The following is a 20,705-nucleotide window of genomic DNA, read 5'->3' on the forward strand; positions in this document are numbered from 1 at the left end:
GAGTCTCGCTCTTTTGCCCAGGCTGGAGTACAATTGTGCAATCTCGGCTCACTGCAACCTCTGCCTCCTGGGCTCAAGAGATTCTCCTGCCTTAGCCTCCCAGGTAGCTGGGACTACAGGTGCGCACCACCACACCCAGCTAATTTTTTTGTATTTTTAGTAGAGACGGGGTTTCACCATCTTGGCCAGGATGGTCTCGATCTCCTGACCTCATGATCCACCTGCCTTGGCCTCCCAAACAGCTGGGATTACAGGCGCGAGCCACCACGCCCAACCAGTTCACTGTCTTATATGGGTGTGGTTCATGGCACCCCAAAACAATTACGAATACAATCGTAGTATCAAAGATCACTGATTACAGATCACCATAACAGATATAATAATAATGTAAAAGTTTGAAATTTGTGACAATTGCCAAATGTGATGCAGAGACACCAGGTGAGTACATGCTGTTGGAAGGATGGCATTGACAGACTTGCTCAATGCAAGGTCGCCACAACCCTCCAATTTAGAAAAAACATAGCATCTGCAAATTGAAATAAAATGGACCACAATAAAACAAGGTATACCTGTATAAATACACGTTAGTATTCTCCTTCAGGCAGATCTAGTGTGTTTGAATCCAGTTCCATGTTTCACTGTCCTTGCAGTGTTAGGCAAGTCACATTACTTCTCAGGGCCTCAGTTTCCTCAGTGTAGAGGAGGAAATAACAGCTTCCATGTAAATGCAGGTGAAGCAATTAGCAAAGTATCAGACATAGAGATAGTGCTTAGAAGGTGTTAGTTCTTACGACTAATAATTTACTATTAATAACTATGACATAATGCTTGCTATTAATAATGTGTGTCTTATCCATATTGCTTTTCTTGGTTATTATTAACAATCCTTATAACTAACACAGTGCCCCCTCACCCAGCAATAATTCTGTAGTAATAAGTGTTCCAAAACTACATATTCCTCTCTCTACCAGGCTTCTGGCTGTGCCTCTGCCCCACACCCTCCTTTCCCCTCTGCCCTGGGACCTACTTTTTAAAAGCACATTTGAACAGAGCCATTTTAAAACAGAGAGCTACTGTATTCTGATTTCCTCTCTGGCCCAGAGTAAAACATGCTTGATAAAGAGATATTCTTTTAAGGGAAATGAGGCTAAACACACTTTTAGTGAGTTGAAAAACAATCAATTTAAAACCAATTAAGGTAATTAAAGAAAATGCCCAGTGAATTAACGCTCAGATTAAAAATAACAAGGCTAATTAAAAACAACGCTTTCATTGAGTTCCCCAATTAACAAATCACATTATTATTTTGAACTTGCTGCTCATTTCAACTCGGTAAAAGTGAAATTTTCTTTTAATAAGCTTCATTTCTGTGCTTAGGCAAATACTTTCTATATATAAGTCAATATTTTGTGTATGTATGTGCTCATATAAAAAATATTAAATTGTTTGCTTTGCCACGAAGCTGAAAGAAATAACTAGGGCAGTGGTAATGGTTACCACTCTGGTCTCTGAATCCAGTAACTACGGTGTCTCTTGATAAATCCCAGGTGTATGATAGGGACTCAACAAGAGTTACTAAATTAATGAACGGGTATCCAGATTTTCTAAGATATCAACCTGGGAAGGGGGGGCAAGTCAGGGAAAACTGAAGATAAAAGTAGAAAACAAATATTTTCTTTGAACTGCGGTGGGTTTAGAAAACCCAAAAGTAACCAACATTTAAAAATCAGGAGGTGAGCTGGGCGCGGTGACTCACACCTGTAACCCCAGCACTTTGGGAGGCTGAGGGGGGTGTGAATCACAAGGTCAGGAGTTCAAGACTAGTCTGGCCAACATGGTGAAACCCTGTCTCTACTAAAAATACAAAAAATTACCTGGGCATGGTGGCAGGCACCTGTAATCCCAGCTACTCGGGAGGCTGAGGCAGGAGAATCTCTTGAACCTGGGAGGCAGAGGTTGCAGTGAGCCGAGATTGCACCACTGCACTCCAGCCCGGGTAATAGTGCGAGACTCCGTCTCAAAAAAAAAAAAAAAAAAATCAGGAGGTGTTAGTTAAAAATCTAGATTTCCAGCATCTCTTGATAGCACAGAAGCTCTAGAAACAATGGGCCTGTGTTTCTATACAGCAACACAGGCGTTACTAACAGCGGTTACTAACAGCGTTACTGGCGTTACTAATAGCGGCTCCCTTGATCAGAGCAAGAGCTCCTAGGGGCTCCTGTGTTTGCCTCCAGTCCTACTCCTCACTTCTATAGTGACAGTGAGGGGCAATTGCTATGTTCTGTATGCTTGCACCTCTTTAGAGAAATAGTTCTCTGGAATGTTTTTATCTCAAGTGGGAAAATTTTTGAAAGCCACATTACTTTTCATATATTTGCCTGCTTTATTTAGTTACGTACCTGGTTGGCCCTAGAGGTGTTTGAAATAAATGTGACCGCCCATCTACTGGGATATACAATCATGAAAGAGGTAATGAATCAAAGCCATGTAATACAATCAGATGCTAAACTGGTACCACAGTTTAATCCAATTTAGTGTTCCGCAACCTCACAAAAATGTTCAGATCAGGAGGGATGTTTGATGTACAGTCCAATGGCCTTATTTTACAAACAAGGGCCCAGAAGCCCAGAGAAGGGGAGTGACTTACCCACGGTCACACAGCGAGTTAATGGCAAGGCTTAAGTCAGGACCTGAGGCTCCTGGTGCCAGTGTGGAGTCAGGGCCACCAGACTCCACAGGTCATGGAGGTTACACAGGTGGCATGTCCTCTGAAAATGTGCTCAGCTGACGTGGCTGGCTGAAATCTAGTCCTTGCCCCGTTGGCATCTGGCTCAGAACTGCTTCCGCTGAAGGAAGCCGCCTTTTCTTAATTAGTAAAAAAGATGTTATGAGGACTCAGGGGAGCCTGCGTGGTGTAGTTTTCATAAAGGAAAAAGAAACAAGACAGGGCGTTTGAGTCAAAGAGATCTAGGTTTGAATCTTGACTTGTCCCCTTATTCGTAGTGACATCTCAAGCAAGTCACAATATATCCGGGTCTCAGTTTCTCTGTAAAAATGGGGCAAAGCACAGTGGCTCACACCTGTAATCCTAGCACTTTGGGAGGCCAAGGTTGGGAGAATTGCTTGAGGCCAGCAGTTCAAGACCAGCCTGGGCAACATAGCGACACCCCATTTCTACAAAATAGTAATAATAATAATGAAAAAGTGGTGTTGGGCCTGTAGTCCCAGCTACTCTAGAGACTGAGGCAGGAGGGTGGCCCAGGGGTTCACTGCTGCAGTGTGACCATGCCACTGCACTCCAGCCTGGGTGACAGAGACCCCATCTCTTCTATAAAAAATTATATCTATACATACATACCTATATATGCATACACACACTATTAAAATTATGTTCACCTATTTTTTACTTTTTAAAATGTGCCTACTAGAAAATGTATAATTATACACGTGGCTGTCTCTAGAGTTCCAGGGACAGCACTCCCATGGCTGGGGGTAGGGGATGAAGAATAATGCCTCACCCACAGAGCTGTTGTGAGGCTGCCCAGTCCTAAAGCTGGTGACATAATAGGTGCTCAGTAGAGGCCCCATTGTTACAGAGTCACAGAGGTGGGTTCCAGCACCTTTTAGTTTTTAGTCTCCTAACGTGCCCATAGTGCTCTCAAAAAAACGTGGCAAGAATCACCCCACCCCAACCCCACTCTCCCAGCAGCGATATGTCGCAGGGAGAAGAGATCACTGGGCAGACGGTTGGCTTTGGCAAAGTGCAATTCACCATCAACAGCCCTGACACCCAGAATTTGAGGGTGAGGAGAGTGCACCTCGATTGTTGGAGGCCTTGGAATTCTACTCAAAGTCATTTCTGAGTGGCTGCAACATCCCCAAGCTTAGATGCCCCTTGGCTTGCTTGTGAAAGCCTGTGTGCCCTGTGCGGTGACAGAGAGAAACCAAGATTCTCTTTGAGCTTTCTGTGGCTCCTCTTCCAATTGGGAAACCTTAATAAGACTCAGTCTCCACCTCTATGTGGTGAGAAGAGTGGTATCTTCCCTACTGACCTCTCTAGATCGAGTGATATGTTGCTTTTAAAAGTTCTTGGAAAAGTTGAGAGAGCAACCCAAAAAGTAAGAGTTAATTCTTGTCATTGTTTCCAAAGAAACACATCTTCAGTGTGGAAAATACCCGTGAGAAGAAAAAAAAAGGAAATTAAAATCCTTCATAATCTCACCACTTTAATTATTATTTAGTGTCTCATTACTCAAGGTAGGATAAGCTGGGAACCCATTAGAAATGCAGAATCACAGACCCCGCCTATATTAGTTTTCTCAGGCCACCTTAATAACAAAATGCCATAGACTGTGGGGCCTTAACCAACAGACATTTTTTCACAGTTCTGGAGGCTGCAGGTACAAGATCAAGGTGCTGGCAGGGTTGGTTTCTGGTACAGCTTCTCTCCTTGGCCTGCAGATGGCAGCCTTCTTTGTGTATCCTCCTGTGTCTGTTCCTCTGTGCCTGCGTATGTACATGACACTCCTGATATTTCTTTACCAGGCCTATCAGATTAGGGCCCCACCCTATCACCTCATTTAACTTTAATTACCTCTTTAAAGATCCTATCTCCAAATAGAATTGCATTGAGGGTTAGGGTTAAGGCTTCGACATATGAATTGGGACAGGGCGAACACAATTCAGTCCATAACATAGCCCGAGACCCACTCTACTGGAATCTTGATTTTGACCAGATCCCCAGTGATTCATATGCACATTAAAGTCTGAGACACACTGGTTTTAGTGTACAATCTTCCAGTCCTTTTTATATATGTTTTTACATATGTGCCAAAATAAAACCATATGTACTGTATTCTAAGCTATTTTGTTCAGCAGTATATTTAGCATATGTTATCAACAGTATCCTATGTCATTTAATATTAGTCAGCCACATCCTATGTGATGACCACAGCATATTCCATTATACAGATGTATCTTAATGTTCCTAATTACTTCCTTATGCTTAGGTATTTATATGGCTTTCAATTTTTCACCGTTATAAGAAACACTGTAATGAACCTCCTTGAAGCAACATTACTTATGTACAGCCATATCTATCCTAAGGAAAAAAATTGAACCGAACCTTTTTTTTTCTGGCCCTTTAGGAGGCCCTCGCCAAGCTCAGTCTCCTCAGCCCCAGAGATCTGGAAGCCCCTCCCAGCAGAGGCTCTCCCCACAAGGCCAGCAGCCCCTGAGCCCTCAGTCCGGATCTCCACAGCAGCAAAGGTCACCAGGCTCTCCACAGCTATCCCGGGCATCCAGTGGCAGCTCCCCAAACCAGGCCTCCAAGCCAGGTGCCACCCTCACCTCACAGCCCCGGCCCCCTGTGCAGGGCCGTAGCACCTCCCAGCAGAGTGAAGAGTCCAAGAAGCCAGCACCACCCCATCCGCATCTCAAGTAAGTGCTTTGGGAATTGGAAAAGGTATAGGATCAAGCTGGGGTGTAGGCAGGGCTTGGCTGATTCAGGGTTAGGGACTTGGAGACAAAGGAAGACCCAACGAGGCCTTGCCTAGACTTCAAATAGGTAAAAACAAGACTAGAGGATGGAATTTGCTGGGGAGGCCCAAGAAGGTGAGAGTATAGATTAGACACCACCGTGACCCTCCATGTATACACATATCAGTTATTTTTTGCCGCATAACAAACCACCCCAAAACTTAGTGGCTGAAGAAAACAATCATTTTCTTTGTTCGTAATTTTTTGGTTCAGCTGTCTGTTCTGAGTATAGCTCAGTTGGGAGGTTCTTCTGCTGGTGTCTCCTATAGCGTTACAGGATAAAACACAGGATACCCAGTTAGATTTACATTTCAGATAAAAAACAGATGATTGTGAGTGTAAGTATGCCCCAAACATTGCATGGAATATACTTACACTAAAGAAAAGTCTTAGCTTTTCATCTGAAATGCACGTTTATCTTCCTATTTGTATTTGCTAAATCTGGCAACCCTACTTTCCTGGGATCACTCATACAACTGCAGTCATGTGGCAGCTTCACTGAGGCTGAATGGTCCAGGAAGGCCTCACACACACATCTGGTTGCTGGTGCTGGCTGTCAGCTGGGGCCTCTCTCTCTCCATGGGATCTCATCCTCCCCAACGCTAAGCCAAGCTCTCTCACATGGTAGAACTGCTTTTAAAAAGGGAGAGAGTGTAAGTTGCAAGGCCTCTTGAGGCCTAGCCTTGGGAGTTATGAAGTGTTATTCTATCACATGCTTTTAGTCAAAGCAAGTCACAGGGCCAAACCAACATTCAAGAGGTAGGAAATAAACTCTTGGTGGGAGGAGCCATGAAGTCACATCTCAAAAGGGCAGGCTACAGGGACAAGAGGAATCATTGCAGTCATTTTTGTAAGCCATCCATCACAATACGCATATACATCCTGTTTCCCCTCAGGCCCATCTCTTGGTTTGAGGTCCTAAAGAGAGGTCCCAAGTAACTGTTCTTTGGAAAGCTCTACCTTCCTTCAAGGCCAAATGTTGATCATCACAGTTCACAGCTAACAGCTATTGTCCACTTACTATGTGCCAAGCACTTTACTTACTTGGGTTTTTTTAAGTTCTCACAAGCTTAGGAGTTAATAACTATTTCTTATCCCCATTGTACAGATAAGTAGCAAAGAAAGATTAAATAACTTGCCAAAGGTTCCAGTTAATAACTAAAAGAGCTGGGATTAAACCCAGGACATCCAGTCCAGGGATCATGTTAACAACTATTTTTTTGTATAGGTAATATATTCACATGGTTCAAAGATCTAAAAGATATCAGGCCAGGTGCAGTGGCTCACGCCTGTAATCCCAACACTTTGGGAGGCCAAGGTGGGTGGATCACCTGAGGTCCAGGGTTCGAGACCAGCCTGGCCAACATGGTGAAACACCATCTCTACTGAAAATGCAAAAATTAGCTGGGTGTGGTGGTGCACGCCTGTCGTCCCAGCTACTTGGGAGGCTGAGCTAGGAGAATCGCTTGAACCTGGGAGGTGAAGGTTGCAGTGAGCTGAGATTGTGCCACTGCACTCCAGCCTGGGTAACAAAGTGAGACTCCATCTCAAAAAATAAGTAAATAAAAGATATCAAAGATGTATGTTGAAAAGCCTCATTGCTGCCCGATTCTCATCCAATGCTTTGCTGCCCTGTTCCCCAGAAATGACTTTTGTTAGTTCCTATGTGTCCTTTCAGTGCTTCCTTATGCAAATAAAAAATATTTGCATAAATAATAAAAATGTTCAGCTCCTTGCCCTCATTTTCTTACACACACAGGAGTATTCACTCTCCACACCATTCTGCTCACTGCTTTTCATGTTTAATAATAAATCCTGGAGCACCCAGTTCCTTGGAATTTTATTTTTTATGGCCATATAGTATTCCACTGTACAGTTGTACTATAATTTATCTAACTAATCCACCACAAATAGAAACTTGGTTTGATCTTACAAATAATGCTGCAATTAATAAATCTTAACATATACTTTCATAGTTGCAAGACTCACTCTAGAGAAAATAACCTGACACGGTATTGTTGGATCAAAGGATAAATGTATTTTTAGTTTGACAGACACTAGCAAATGGCCCTCCTGGCAATATGGAATAGCAGCTGACAGCACAGACTCTAGAGTCAGACTGTCTGGGTTCAAATCCTAGTTCTACCACTTAACTACACGACCGGCCGGGCGCGGTGGCTCAAGCCTGTAATCCCAGCACTTTGGGAGGCCGAGACGGGCGGATCACGAGGTCAGGAGATAGAGACCATCCTGGCTAACACGATGAAACCCCGTCTCTACTAAAAAATACAAAAAACTAGCCGGGTGAGGTGGCGGGCACCTGTGGTCCCAGCTACTCGGGAGGCTGAGGAAGGAGAGTGGCGGTGTGAATCCGGGAGGCGGAGCTTGCAGTGAGCTGAGATTCGGCCACTGCACTCCAGCCCGGGCGACAGAGCGAGACTCCGTCTCAAAAAACAAAAAACAAAAAACAAAAAACAAAAAACAAAAAAAAAGATATGCCCTCACATAAGTTGCCTAACCTCGCTGTGCTTCAATTTCCTCACGTGCAGAATGGGGACAATAACCCCATGGGGTTATTATAAGGATTGCAACGAGTTTCTTGCAATGCTGCTGGCACCATAGAGGCTTATCTGTGTATAGCCTGTCACCACATAAGAAGGTCAGTCCAGCTAATCACAGGACAGACAAGGGCTCTGGGCCTTAAACCAGGTTTGGTCACTGGTTTACAGTGTTCTAGCTAAAAACACGTACATTTCCTGACTTACTGCTTTGAAGAATTTGGCTCAATTCAAGTCAGCGGGTATTCACCAAATACCTACTCTGTGCCTTGTTCTAGGTAAGACTTTCCGAGGGGTAAGAAGGAGTAAAAGACAGTCCCTGCTTTAAAGTCCCGTTTTTAATGTGATGACCGCATCACATGCAGAGCTCTTAAACTTTTGACACATTTACATCATCTCTTCCCATGTCTGTTGCCTCCCCTCCTATGACTGTGAGCCTCCCGAGGCAGGGCCTGAATCATATTCATCTTACACCCCTGTCCCCTAGCACGGGGGAAGTGCTCAACAAGCAGTTGCTACAGGCTGGCATTTGGGAAGCACTCAGAATGGCACCTGCCATTCAAAAAGTTGGCACTAAAAGAATTCCAAAAGGGGGTGGGGGGCAGAATTGGCCATAAAGACATTGGAGAAGAGATGGGGATTGAAGTCCAGAATGTCAGAGCTGGAGGAGGCCTGAGGGTCAGCAGGACGAACCCTTCGCTCTACAGATGAGATAAAGAGAGCCCTGAGAAGGTAAGTTCCTTGCCCAAGGCCACAGACATCAAAGAGCAGAGAAGGTTCTAGAATACAGGCCTCCTGATACCTAAACTAGTGCTGGAAATAACTATAACCTGATGTTGATACAGCACATTGCAGTTTACAAAGTGGGTTTGTACCCACAGGCAGGAGAGCAGCCAAGCTACTACTCCAGCAATGCCTGCTGCCTCAACAGCCTGGCATAACGGAAAGAATGTGACCTCTGGGTGCTCCCCCATTACTTGCTGTGAGGACCTGAGCAAGTTAATTGACTCTGTGAACCCCTATTCCTGAACCTAAGAAATGAGGAACAAACCACCTTGCAAATTGTGTGTGTAATGTACCTAACATCATGTTAAGCATTGGAATGCCTGGTTTCTGACCTTAATAACCTTATGATGATTGGCGTAGCCCATCTGGCTCACAGGCAAGCCCCCAAGACCCATTTCTTTGATAGTCTATGCCTTGTCTTCCTCAACCCCCTTGCCTTTCTGTTTCAGCAAATCTCAGTCCCTGACTAACAGCCTCAGCACATCTGACACCTCCCAGCGTGGGACCCCAAGTGAAGACGAGGCCAAGGCCGAAACCATCCGCAACCTGAGGAAGTCTTTTGCCAGCCTGTTCTCTGACTAACACCATCCAGGCTGGGAGGGGAAGAGTGCTCTGCTACACTCGTCCCCCCTCCTGCCTCATCTTCCTTCTCAGCCTTGGTTCCTGATGGGAACAGAATGGAGGGCCTGAGAACATACTTTCTAAATGCCTTTGACCCAGGAACTGATTATATTTGTTCCCATTTTCCTTTACTGTGACATTCCAGCATTGTCTGACTGAGAGGTGGGCCTCTGAGAGCCTCCAGGTTCCTCAAAACAGGCCTGAGAGACGGGCGTCACATCCCTCCGCCTACCCACATACCCCGCCTCCCTGCCAGATAACCAAGTGAGATGTCTGCGAGTGGCTAGTTTTCACATCCTTAGTAGTGTTTTGCTCACCTTTGGGCAAAGGCCCCCGCTAGGCCTTGCCCTACCTCCATCAAATGCAGACACTGTAGTCGGACCTCAGCAGTATAGGAGGCAATAATCTTTTAACAGTGTTTTGCAAACAAAAAAAGAGAAAATCCCAGCCAGGGGAACTCGCCACCTGCCCACGCTAGTTCCATCCATGCTCAAGACTTGCCCTTAGACCAGACAGGCAAAGGCCCCCATCACACTGGGCCACTAGTGGGGTCCTGAAGCCAAGAAAGAAATGAGACCCTGTATGACAAGTGGGGTCTTTGAGAACACAACAGAAACAGAGGGGCCCTGGTAATGCCACTCATACTCAGAGCATTATTCTTATTTGGACAGCCGAGAGCAGATCACAGGTTCTTCTAGGAATAAAGACGAGTTCACAGAGGAGAAAGAGGCCCGGGACCTCCCAAGGAAAGGGTCAGGTTAGGATCCTGTACCCATTCTGTTACACCACTGTTTGGTCTCTCTGGCCTCCCACCAGGAAAGCCGTTTCCTTTTTACAGATCTGTTGGGAACCACAGAGAAGCAACAGATGAATGACGTAGGATCTGAAGTGCAATGGCAGTCACTTCTAGTTTGGCATCTCACAAACTCTGTACAGAAAGGTGTTGGCAGGTTACTCAATTTTAAAACGGGCCCCATGGTCAAATATGTTTAGGAACTACTGTCTGTATTTCTTTTTTGGAGATGCATTGTATATAATATATGTCAAAGGCTTTTGGAATTCCTGCAGGAAAGAAATCAGCTTTGTTAAATCCAAACTGATTTGACTCAATAAGTTAGCTGCAGAGCTGGAAAAAGTAGGCTAACTCCCTTCCCAGTGCTCTTTCCCCTGTACCAGCCTGCCCCTCATGCTTAGATAGGGTTCAGGGGTGACCTAAATCACCAAGCACCTGGTGCTAGAAACATTGTAGGTGCCAGAAGCAGCCTCCTGGTCTCGGAGAGAGCCCACGGTATTAGAACATAGCTATGTTAGCCCCTTGCCTCCCACTTTGCAACCCGAGATATGTCTTCCCTTTGCTGTCCACGAGGAAGGGAGAGAGGGAGGTAAAAATGGAAGTGGCTCTGGCCTGGAGCAGCTTCTAGTTATGCGCAAGTAATGTAGATTGCTTGGTAATCAGCCGAGATCCGTCCAGGCTCCCAGGAGCATAAAAGCAATCATCTCCTTTTTGGTCCTCTAAAACCAAACTGGAGTGGTGACATCAGGGCCAGAGACCCTCTCCTTCTGTGGGCATTGGGTCACTTAGAACTCTCAACCTCAGAAAAGCCTGCCTTCAAGCTGGCTTTTGACAGGTTATTGGCTGGAGACTGGCTCAGTATCGAAAGTGCTAGCTGTGCTTTCTGGCTGCCAGAAAGCCACTTGGCCTTTAGGGCGGTCCTCTTCACATTGCCCTCTTCCCTCACTCATGATCAGGTCTGGATTTAAGAGCAAGAGACCCCAGGAAAATTCAGAAGTCGTCTCTCTCCTCTTGTTCAAGACCCTTGGTCTGGGATTCAATAATAAGTAGCAGACCTGGCATAAGAAAGATCAGATAAGTCAATTGCCAGTGACCATCGGGAGCCATAATTTGGCAGCTGGAGACTGGTAGGCGCAGGTCTGATTAACACTGGCGAGGATCTGCAGCAAATAAAATAGCCATTGTGTGAGGTGAGAAGTGAACAGCTGAAGGCCCTGTACTCTTTCTAGTGCCCAAAAGCCCACCACCCTTACTCTATCTCCATGCTCGGCTGAGTTCCGTGTTATAGGACAGTCCCTGCATGTCTGGAGCTCACTCTGCCCAGTAACACATCTCCCTTCTTTTTGCTCAATGCAACAGAATAGTCTGGCCAGGAGCTGCCAGAATCCTACCCAGAGACAGCTGAGATGATGCGGTGGGCAGTCAGACACATGAAACTGCTGCTTTGCAGGCATCGCTCTCTCATCATCACATTCTTCTAGACCCCCAAGGTGGGTGGAGGTGGGGGTCCCGGGGTCAATATCCCACAGTCATGGCTGGGGGAGGTCAGGTGATGGCAAGGAATAGATCAGACCATTTATAATCCGGCAGAACTTTGCTTCGTCCTCCCGCTGCTGCTCACTTAACCCTTTCACCGCTCCCTTGCAGCTTCTGAAGAAAGCCAAGTAGGGCATGAGGAAAAGAGACAGGAGGTGAAATTCAAAACGTCAGATGCGGGTACCTTTTAAAGCTATTCTGTTAAAAGAAATCTATCTAACAGAAGAGAGTATAAATATTGATTAACGTAAGGTTTGATGATTAGCCAATGATTCTAGGAGTCCCATTACTTAAACGCACACACACGCACACGCACGCACACGCACGCGCGCGCACACACACACATACACATACATGCCTGGATAATAACTGGGAATTGACAAATGCACATCCTAAAATCCTGTCACCTCGTGATCAGTTCATAGTTGTCTGAAAACCTGCTTCAAGAGAATGGCTTCCCGACTTGTCCCCAAGAAGATAGGGGTCACTAGTATAAGTCACACGATGAGAGAACCAGAATATCAACCTCTCAGACTTGAGGGTTCCTGGGCCCTTGCCCCTTCTTTCCTGACAAGGGCAGGTGAGGCTTCCCCATTAGAAGGACATGGGGCACTGCTTATAAGAGCAGCCTATTACAAGATCCAAGCACAGAGAGCTACAGGAGTTGAAGTTTGGTTCCTTCCACTTAACAAAAATATATCCACCCTCCTTTCTCAGGGGTAGACCTTTCAAATATTAATAAATAATGCTGTGCGACATCCTGAATAAACGGGTAAAAGAAAACTTGTAGGGCAGGATGTAACCACAAGGTCCACAAGTTTCAGGAGATTAGGAACACAGGAAACCCCTGTGGCAATCGTCCCTCTTCAACAATCTCACCCAATTTTCACTTAGTAATAAAAGACAGCTCAAAACACACAACTGAATGGTAATAGGCTGGCCAAAGTTTCTCAATGTGTGGGCCACGGCCACGGGCAGAGCTAGTTACAAAGGCCGATGAAGCTTCATTTTGGACCAAAGGAGTCAGAATTTCTGGTCACAGGACCCAGAACCTGCATCTTTGTCAATGTCCCCACTTTGAGTGCACTTTGAAGTGAGACCAGCAACCTGAGCTGTGTGGGAAAGCCACTGCATGAGAAACAGTACTGGTATGGGTGTGCTATAGTCTCCAACGCAGCTAAGAACCCACTCCTTTAGTGAACAAAACTAGTGGCCCCGTGAACAATGACCACATGGCCTAAATCCTCCCATATTCCTATATTCCGTCCTTTGTCCTCAGACACACCTCCGCATTCAAAGGATAGCTCCCAGATACTCCAGTATCTGCGTACAACAGCAGCAGAAACTCCTTCCAAACTCCAAATCAGCAGGTATCCTGATTTTTATAACCATGCACAGATATATCCAGATCCATGACATAACACTAGTTTACAGTCAACATGTTTAAATAATTTCCCCACTGGTCTGTGTATGAACATAGAAACCAAGGGCACATAGGTCTCATGGTGACCCCAAAATGGTTGTTTTGTCACACAGGCAAGCACGTGTTCCTTCCAAATACGTAACCTTTAATAATTGTGACATTTTGAAATGGGAAAGGGCAAAAAGGAGGGAGAGGCGAGTCATGCTATATAGACTCTAAAATGTTATGTTCGTTGTTTTTTTTTTGTTTTTTTGCTGTTTCGCAACTTTGAGCCAGAGAAAGGCTAGCATTTTCCCTCCAAGCTGACTCGGGGAAGCTGAAACACAACAAAGACCTATTTGATTTGTGCACAATGAACAGGGATTTAAAAACGCAGCCTTAGTGGACAGCTCTACCAGCCAGAGAAAAGTTCTTCCAGATCTTCCTCCCGTCAGCATGATAAAATGGTACTATACTTTGGTTAAATGTAAAATCAGCTTTCCAGGAACAGTGGAATATCCTTTCTCTTCCATCAGTTCCCTAGATTCTCTTCGTTACTACATTCTCTAGCCTAACATTCAGTCCTTGCTGAATTAACTAATATTCAGATACATTCAAGATAGAACTCACACTCAGTTCTATCTTTCCAAAATTTAAGAGGATGAGAGGTCTTCACTCGCATGGTAACAAACACAGCAGCAAACCCCATAAAACTGAACATCAACTGCCTTCTGGAAGTTCTCATCTGGCAAGCTAGTGCAGGTATCTTGTGCACGGGTCAAGAGAGTGAAGCTCAGAGCACACTGCTTGGCACCCAGCAGGTGTTCAGGACAAGTTTTAGCTCAGCCCTCCTAGAAAACTATGAAATAAAATCTAAACAAAAGTATTACGATTGAAATAAAAGGATGTTTTTCTAGAGTATCAATATATGGAAGTGACTTGCCCAAGAATAGACTCAAACCAACCGAAACCCAGTAAAATGAGATAATTGAGAAAGCAGCAGCAGAAAATCAATGTCAGGTTTTCCACCTCAAAAAGACCTCTTCTAAACTGAATCTGAAGAGGAATGGGAGGAGGCAGAATGAGAACATGAGACCACTCCTTGGGGTCTACAAGAAGGTTAAGGTGACTGCAGGGCTGTGAGCCGTAGGGGAGTTGCCATTGTCAGCATCGGTCAGGGAGGCTGGAGTGGGCAGACCAGGACAACTCCACAGCTTCGGCAGCAAAGGTCCAGGACCAAGGAAAGCAAGTACACAGATTGTGCTTCACACAACAAACACAGCAGTTTCCAAACAGCACAGCCTCAGTTCGAACCGGCCCAGGAGCACACCATGTCCTTTCAGGACCTGCCCCTTCCAGTGCCCTAGGGCAGACTAATCTCTTAATGCTTTATTCAACTTCGTAAAACACTGGTGGCTCATTTTATGTGTTTTGAATTGGTGAAAGGATGCAGGTTGGTCACGGGTTAAGCTCGGTAAGTCAGCCTTGCAGATACAAGTGGCAGCTTAATTATCCTGGAGGCAGAGCTCATTGCCTAAGAGCCCTTTCACACGAGTCTCTGCTTTTCCTTTATCCTAGAGGGCAAGCTGGCTGGTTACTAATTATACCGTCAAAAGCTGTCCTAGGCTCCTAAGTTGCTGCTGATACAAGTGTTTCAGCCTAATATTTGGACTCTAATAGAAGGCGGCACTTTTGGTTTGGTAAGAGACAAACTGGAAGGCTGGGCAACAAGTAAGTTAAAGTTGTCCATTTATCAAACACAATGCCTAAGAGACACAGAGGCTCCCTTCTGTTTCCATGCACTGGCTGTTTCCACGCAGCTGAAAGAGATGAGCTGTGGACACTTAGACCTTGTATTGAGATGAATTGACTGGCCAAGAGGAAAAGAAGAAAGTGGTTGGGAAATATTTTTTGGAACTGGTGGGGCATTCCTGTAAGGGAAATCAATCTAAAACTAAACATTCTTTCTACAACATGTGTATAAAATACACTTTTTTTTTAATATACAGACACGGTCTTGCTATATTGCCCAGGCAGGTCTCAAACCCCTGGCTTCAAGCAATCCCCCCACCTAGGCCTCCCAAAGTGCTGGGATTACAGGTGAGGGCCACTGCACCTGGCTACACATTTTAATCCTTGAAAATCCTAAATCCCGTTCATTGTTTTTACACTGATGAATCTTCCCAACTGTAATTTGTTTCCATCCTCTCACATTCTAAGTGTCTGCTCTCCATGGTCTTTCACTGAGTCTAGAGCAGAAGCAAGATCACAATTCTTTGGCACTCAGTTAACGTACTATGTTTTGCTATGGATTAGCAGCAACTAAATGCTGTAACCTATTGGGGAATCTCAGGAGTGACATTTAAGCTAGTCAGTTTAAATCGAATCCTTGTTCTATGTGACTTACCCAGTACTTCCCAATGATCTTATCCAGTCATCTTCTACAGTCAACTGAAGACTACACAAAGAAGCACTGCTCATGCATATGGCACAGCAGAGCACTGGGACCCGCCCAGCTCCTCTCTGAAGCTCTGTAATTGGGCCGCTACTGCCTAGAGTAGGAGAGAGGCAAGCCTTAGTGCTGGGCCCTGAGTATAGTGAGCAAAAGAAATGTCCAGCTCCATGAAAGAATTACAGAGGTAATAAGCAAAGCAGTGGTCTCAGGAATTGGAAAGACCCAAGCAAGAGTCAGAATTCAACAGTTTTTACACAAAGAATATCAAAATCTTAAGTTGGAAGGACACCTTCCATGATCTGATTCCCAGCCACATCAAACTTCCATTTATAAATGAGGGGAATGGGGCAGAGAAAGCTCCTGTTAATAAAAGAGGAGGCCACGCACAGTGGCTCACACCTGTAATCCCAGCACTTTGGGAGGCCAAGGTGGGCAGATCATGAGGTCAAGAGATCAAGACCATCCTGGCTAACACGGTGAAACCTCGTCTCTACTAAAAATACAAAAATAAGCTGGGCATGGTGGTGCGTACCTGTAGTCCCAGCTACTCGGGAGGCTGAGGCAGGAGAATCGCTGTAACCCAGGAGACAGAGGTTGCAGGGAGCCAAGGTCATCCACTGCAGTCCAGCCTGGCAACAGGGCAAGACTCCATCTCAAAAAAAAAAAAAGAAGAGTAAAGGGAAAATAAGGGGCTACAGAAAGGCGTAGGACACATCAATGATGTCGAACCACATCTTACTAAGATGCGTTGCTGTGGCACTCTAAACTCTTGCTTGCTTCCATTACAATACATCCAGGTGATCTCAGAAAATTGTGCAGTGAACAGGCTACTGCGAAACTACGATTTTCCTCTCATTATACACCAGCAATACATACAGCTCAACAGTCTCAGTTTAATGACAAGAACGTAGGACTTCACAAGCTTCTAACTATAAATTCAGCTTTTCAAGAGGAAATGCTTTGAGGATTGTCTTAAGAATTATTTTAAAAAACTATTGTGAGAGATCTGCAAATTTAGGTTTAGGCATACTGCCAATATCCTAAACTAAGCGAGATTTGTAATGTCTGCCAGTTCGTCTGAGGTGAGGATGGAAAGCAGCACCAGTATCCACAGGACACCAGCACCATCCATGGAGTTCTCAAGGGCCACTCAAAAAAGACTGCATTCTGAACACTTGTTGTTTTATAGTATTTGGTGCTTCTGGTCGTCACCATGTCCTCCCACACCCATTACACACATACACACATCCCCTGCAGAGTGCAACACAACATTGCAAAGCCACAAAGAAATGTATCAGAGAACTAGTATATGGACCCAACAAAGCTTCAGGAGGACCTTGTTAGACCCAATTAAAGCCATATGGCATCTAGTGAACACATTTTTAAAAGGCTGTCCTGTAGCTCAGATATTACAAAATACCACAGAAACAAATGTAAACAACTCCAATCCTTTACTATACATTAAGCTACTAAAAGTAACAGGCCTCAAGAAAATCATATTATTGACTGAATTTTCTTCACTGTGATGATAAAAAAAAAAACTCAATATACATGTGTAGCAAAAAAAAAAAAAAAAAATTCATCGTATGTAGGACTCAAAATATTCTTGCAGCACTTAACATTCCAAGCCATTTCCTTATATGCAAAACAATTTTTAAAAAAGCAGGAAGACATTGGCAATATTCCTATTTTCTGTAGATGCTAGTAGTGGTTTATTCCTATGTTGTGAATCAGATTTTGTCACTATAGCATGTTTCTATAGTTGTTTGTATAAGTCATTTGTGTTTGGCCTTTTTCTTGTAGAAAAAATAAATCTTGAATTTTGTGTATTTAAGTCTGAAAAGCAAAATGTTCTTCAAATAAGAGGCTATCTTTGAAGAACAATACCTGATTACCACTCACAGCAGTAAAACTTTTTTAAAAGATATCATCTACTTAAATTACAAATTAGGGGCTAAGTGTTCAAAACACAAGGAAAACAAAATCATAACCACCTCATCCCAGGAGCCACAAACAGGAGTCCCTAATACCAAATGGCCTTTGAACAACATTGCTTCACAGCCCAGAAAGTTCCACCACAGAACCCAAGAAAGAGCTGCAGAGAGAGAAGAGGTGGACCTGAGTGGGTGTGTGGCCAAAGCACCCACCCCAAGTCCAGTTCAACCAAACTAGCTGCTTTCATTTAGTTCATAAATCAGGCCTTTGAAAAAGATAGAGCACTGCTAAAATGAAAAAACAAAACAAAAAACAAAAAAACAGAAACCCCTTACAAAAATTATCTGCCTATGCTATGTTCTGATAATTCTGAAATGTCCAAATAACATTGTGTATCTGTTCTGAATATTTATTACATATCTTTCTGTAATAAAAATCAAGACCACCATGTCATTTACACTTTTTTTTAATCTGGTAAGAACAGCATCAGAAAACAACCTTCGATCTAGAGGAGAACCAAGAGCAGGGAGATCAGCAGTCAACTATTCCCAAGGCCAACCTTGCCACAAAGGAACCTTTGGGTCACACCACCCCTAAGGGCTGTAAATATATCTCTTAAAAGGCTTCTGGGAGTGCAATTCTCACCACTACAATCAGAAATAACACTCGAGATCAGCACCCCAAGGAGTTGACATCTGTAGTTTAGAAACAAAAACAAATGGAGCTCCAGAAATGAAATTACAAATCAATCACATGAATGACAGGCGGCCGTCAGTTGGCCGACCCCTACTGGGTCTAAAGGGAAATCTGTCACTGGGGCCGCCTCGCCCTGGCAAGATGGGGTTAGGTCCTGGGAGTGGGCCAATTGGATCAAAGCGTGGTCTGAGTGGAGGGAACTGGCTGGGCGTCTCCCCAGGACCAGGAATGAGTGAATTGATTGGGTCTCCAACATAGGGAAGTGTTGGTCTTTGGTCATATTCACCCCCGATAATTCCTGGAGGAAGGCGGGAGCTAGGAAATGGCCTAGGGTGCAAGGGGTTGGGATAGAATGGAATGCCGTGAGTTGACGACGGCAGGAGCATCACAAACCGCCCTTTGGGGGATTCTTTTCTTTGTATGTGCCTCTTCCTGTACAGCTGTAGAAAAAAGAAAAATAAAAGAACAAGATAAGGTAAGTGATCTGGATGTTTCCCTGTAGTTCTAATTTGCTTTCATAGTAAAGATCTGTAGGTACACCTCAGAGATTGTGGATTTAGTCCCAAACCAATGCAATAAACCAAGTCACACAAATTTTTTGGTTTCCCAGTGTATATAAATCCTACGTTTACTATACTAAGTGTGCAATGGCATTATATCTAAAAAGACAATGTACTTAAAAATATTTAAAAATACTTATTGATAAAAAATGCTAACAATCACCTGAGTCTTTAGCAAGTTGCAATCTTTTTGCTAGTAGAGGGTCTTGCCTCCACGTTCATTGCTGCTGACGGGTCAGGGTGCTGGTTGCTAAAGGCTGAAGTGGCTGTGGCAATTTCTTAAAATAAGACAACAGTGAAGTTTGCCACATTGACGGACTCTTCCTTTCATGAAAGATTTATCTGTACATGTGGTGCTGTTTGATCGCATTTTACCCACAGTAAAACTTTCAAAATCAGAGTCAACCTTCTCAAACCCTGCTTCTGTTTTGTCAACTAAATTTATGTAATATTCGAAATCCTTTGTTTTCCAGGAATAGATTTCATTCCAAGAAACCACTGATAAAGAAAAGGTGGTATATGTATACCATGGACTACTACTCAGCCATAAAAAGGAATGAAATAATGTCTTCTGCAGCAACTTAGTTGCAGCTGGAGACCATTATTTTAAGTGAAGTAACTCAAGAATGGAAAACCAAATCTTGTGAGAGCTAAGCTATGAGGATGCAAAGGCATAAGAATGACATAATGGACTCTGGGGACTTAGGGGGAAAGGCTGGGAGGGAGGTAAGGGCTAAAAGACTACATCTTGGGTACAGTTTACACTGCTTGGGTGGCGGGTACACTAAAATCTCAGAAATCACCACTAAAGAACTTATCCATGTAACCAAAAACCACCTGTAACCCAAAAACTGACTTTTTTTTTTTTTTGAGATGGCGTCTCACTGCTCTGTCGCCCAGGCTGGAGTGCAGTGGCGCGATCTTGGCTCACTGCAAGCTCCACCTCCCGGGTTCACACCTTTCTCCTGCCTCAGCCTCCCAAGTTAGCTGGGACTACAAGCGCCTGCCACCACGCCCGGCTAATTTTTTGTATTTTTAGGTCAGATGGGGTTTCACCGTGTTAGCCAGGATGGTCTCAATCTCCTGACCTTGTGATCCGCCCACCTCAGCCCCTGAAAATGCTGGGATTACAGGTGTGAGCCACCACACCCGGCCGACATTTTTTTTCAAAAAAAACCACTTTCTCTCTTCATCCATAAGAAGCAAGTTCTCATCCATTCAAGTTTGACTGTGAGATTGCAGCAATTCAGTCCCATCTTTAGGCTCCACTTCTAATTCTAGCTCTCTTGCTAGGTCCATCACATCTGCACTCCTCCACTGAGGTCTTGAACCCCTCAAAGTAATCCATGAGGATTGGAATCAACTTCCAAACTCCTGTTAATGTTGATATTTCATCTCCCCACCAATGAATCCTGAATATGCTTAATGGCATCTAGAAGGGTAAATCCTTTCCAAAAGGTTTTCAGTTTCCTTTGCCCAGATCCATCAGGAATCACTGTCTCTGGCAACTATGGCCTTACAAAATGTATTTCTTAAATAATAAGATTCAAAGTCAAAATTACTCCTTGATCTATGAGCTTCAGAATGCAGTTGTGTTTGCTGACATGAAAACGTTAATCTCCTTGCACATCACCATCAGAGATGTGGGATGACTGGCTGCATTGTCCATGAGCAGTATTTTAAAAGGAGTATTTTTTATAAGCAGTAGGCCTCAATAGTGGACTTGAAATATTCAGTAAACCATGCCATAAACTACGTACTGTCATTCAGGCTTTGTTGTTCCATTTACAGAGCAAAGGCACAGATTTAGCATAATTCCTTTTTT

At 44.3% G+C, this 20,705-nt stretch overlaps 2 protein-coding genes across 2 annotated transcripts in view; one reads left to right on the forward strand and one right to left on the reverse strand.

Moving 5' to 3' along the window:
* Positions 1 to 9,603, forward strand: part of SYN3 (synapsin III) — a 613,179-nt gene extending 603,576 nt beyond the window's left edge. Inside the window, exons 13-14 of the mRNA XM_011978990.1 lie at positions 5,148 to 5,439; positions 9,332 to 9,603. Coding sequence (XP_011834380.1) covers positions 5,148 to 5,439; positions 9,332 to 9,464 — 425 coding nt within the window. The 3' untranslated portion in view covers positions 9,465 to 9,603. The remainder of the gene's footprint in view (positions 1 to 5,147; positions 5,440 to 9,331) is intronic.
* An 8,473-nt stretch (positions 9,604 to 18,076) lies between these two features.
* FBXO7 (F-box protein 7) overlaps positions 18,077 to 20,705 on the reverse strand; it is a 23,790-nt gene continuing 21,161 nt past the window's right edge. The window contains exon 9 of the mRNA XM_011978985.1: positions 18,077 to 18,760. Coding sequence (XP_011834375.1) covers positions 18,374 to 18,760 — 387 coding nt within the window. The 3' untranslated portion in view covers positions 18,077 to 18,373. The remainder of the gene's footprint in view (positions 18,761 to 20,705) is intronic.

The sequence above is a fragment of the Mandrillus leucophaeus genome, unplaced genomic scaffold (genome assembly GCF_000951045.1).
Source record: "Mandrillus leucophaeus isolate KB7577 unplaced genomic scaffold, Mleu.le_1.0 Scaffold2, whole genome shotgun sequence".
NCBI lineage: Eukaryota > Metazoa > Chordata > Mammalia > Primates > Cercopithecidae > Mandrillus > Mandrillus leucophaeus.